Here is a 2,500-nt window from a genome sequence, read left to right on the forward strand (position 1 = left end):
AGTCGTTTATTCCTTCTCTTCACAACATACTGGTTTTGCTAATAATTTCTCTTACCCGGGACAGTGTTATCGAGGAAGAACCCGATGAAGCCGCCAACCAACATCGGGACTTGCAACACGACGGTCAGAATTTGGTCCAGCGTTGGGACGCCGGTCTGCAGAATGCCGGGGTTCACCTCCAGCCACTGCAATGGGATAAAGGGGGGAGGATGTGTTGAAAGCGGATCTGCAGACTGCCGAATGCATAGATCCAGTCATTGAATTTAGATTTACAGTAACAGATGGATACATAATTAAACTTTGTGAACTTTGTGTGGGTGTGTATACACACACACTCACACACACACACACACACACACACACACACACACACACACACACACACACACACACACACACACACACACACACACACACACACACACACACACACACACACACACACACACACACACACACACACACACATTCATATATATAAATATATATATGGGCATATGTATATGTATATTATATATATATATATATATATATATATATATATATATATATATATATATATATATATATATATATTATATATATATATACATATATTATATATATATATATATATATCATATATATATATATATATATCTATATATATATATATATATATATATATATATAACACACACACACACACACCCTACCAGTTCCCTTGACACTATCATACGCAATAGCCACTTGCCCGTACACACGACCGTCAACACCCAAGTACTACGAACGCCCCTCACGTAGAAAGCCCACCTAAATCAGCTGCTTATTACAAACCTCAGGTCCCGCGCCAGCCTCACCTTGGGCACAGCCAGGCCGAAGAAGATCGAATACCCCAAGATAAATAGATTCCTTGAAGAATTGAGGTCGATGTACTGAAGGGGAGCCATGCCGACGGCGGTGATCATCGCAAACATGATGATGAAGACTCCGGCCATCACGGGCTCCGGGATCGAGACGAAGAGGGCCCCGAACTTGCCGAAGACGCCGGAGATGATGAGGATGATGGCACTATATTGCACAACGCGTCGGCTACCTACCTAGGGTGGAATGTAAAGCGATAATGCGCTGCACATGTGGGAGATCTATGCAAGTCATTTAAGTATAAGGGTGTGTTAATGTTGTTTATGGATTGCCGTGATGATTATAGTGAGCATGCATTTTTTTTTCTCTCTCTTGGGTGTGTGTGTGTACGATTTTCAAATAATGAAAGGATGGTGATAAATGAACCGTATTCTTGTTGACAAATGTATGAATGAGAATGAATAACTTCACATACAAGAGATGCATTAACCGGTCCCGATTATATTTTCGTCAGAAAAATCGAAACCGGTTAAAGACATCTCTTGCATTGTGAAGTATGCATTCCCATTCATACGTTTTCTACAGATGGTGATAAGTGATAGCAGCAATATAAGTGACAACATTAATAATAATGATGATAATAGCCAAACTAAACTAGCATCGTTATGGAGATAATCAGTACAATAAGAACGATAATGGTAATAGAGATTATCGCTGACACTATTATCTACTAGTAAAGGTACCTTCGTAACGCCGATTGCCCCGATATTCTGCGAGCAAGAGGTCGTGCCATTCCCGGTGCCAAAGAGCCCCGCCAGAAGGCACCCGATGCCCTCGATGCCAATGCCGCGATTGATGGCACTGGTAGGTGGTCTCGGTGCACCTGTTGAACGTATGGGTTATCAATAAAGATTTGAACAATATTCAGAATGTTCTTTCGTAAGAGGATAATAGGTGTCCATGACTACGTACATCTCTCTCTCTCTCTCTCTCTCTCTCTCTCTCTCTCTCTCTCTCTCTCTCTCTCTCTCTCTCTCTCTCTCTCAGTCAGGCAGTCAGTTTGTCTGTCTGTCTGTCTGTCTGTCTGTCTCTCTGCCTGTCTCTCTGTCTGTCTGTCTGCCTGCCTGCCTGCCTGCCTGCCTGCCTACCTGCCTGTCTGCCTGCCTGCCTGCCTGCCTGCCAGTCAGTCAGTCAGTCTGTCATTCATTCATTCATTCATTCATTCATTCAGTCAGTCAGTCTGTCTGTCTGCCTGTCTGCCTGTCTGCCTGCCTGCCTGCCTGCCTGCCTGCCTGTCAGTCAGTCAGTCTGTCTGTGTAAGAGAGTAACCACCGCAAGCCACCAGAATATGAGTGAGACGTGAGGTTGGGAGCGCCGCCGTCACCAGATGTGAGCGAGACGTGAGATGGTCTGGTCGGGTCATTGAGAGGAGTCTTAGCTTGCTGGTTTGCTGTTGATATGAGACCTCCCAAGAGACCCCCGTGGCGGAGCTGGACCCTCTGCGTCTTCGCCTGTCTGCCGTGTCCCTCTCCTGTGTGTTACGAACATGTGTTTTTAAGCGGCGGTTCCTTTCGTGGGCGGATGTTTGTTCCTGTGCGGAAAGAGAAAGCCGGGCGACATCTGCGTCCGCCCAAGGAGAAGGGCGGCTGCTTGGACG

At 45.3% G+C, this 2,500-nt stretch overlaps 1 protein-coding gene across 1 annotated transcript in view; it reads right to left on the reverse strand.

Annotated features, from left to right (window-relative positions):
* The window catches only part of LOC119575913 (solute carrier family 23 member 1-like), an 18,550-nt gene that overhangs the window by 1,327 nt on the left and 14,723 nt on the right, over positions 1-2,500 (reverse strand). Inside the window, exons 10-12 of the mRNA XM_037923448.1 lie at positions 1,587-1,726; positions 840-1,079; positions 56-185 (exon numbers count right to left, since the gene is read on the reverse strand). Coding sequence (XP_037779376.1) covers positions 56-185; positions 840-1,079; positions 1,587-1,726 — 510 coding nt within the window. The remainder of the gene's footprint in view (positions 1-55; positions 186-839; positions 1,080-1,586; positions 1,727-2,500) is intronic.

This window comes from Penaeus monodon, chromosome 8 (genome assembly GCF_015228065.2).
Source record: "Penaeus monodon isolate SGIC_2016 chromosome 8, NSTDA_Pmon_1, whole genome shotgun sequence".
NCBI classification, from domain to species: Eukaryota; Metazoa; Arthropoda; class Malacostraca; order Decapoda; family Penaeidae; genus Penaeus; species Penaeus monodon.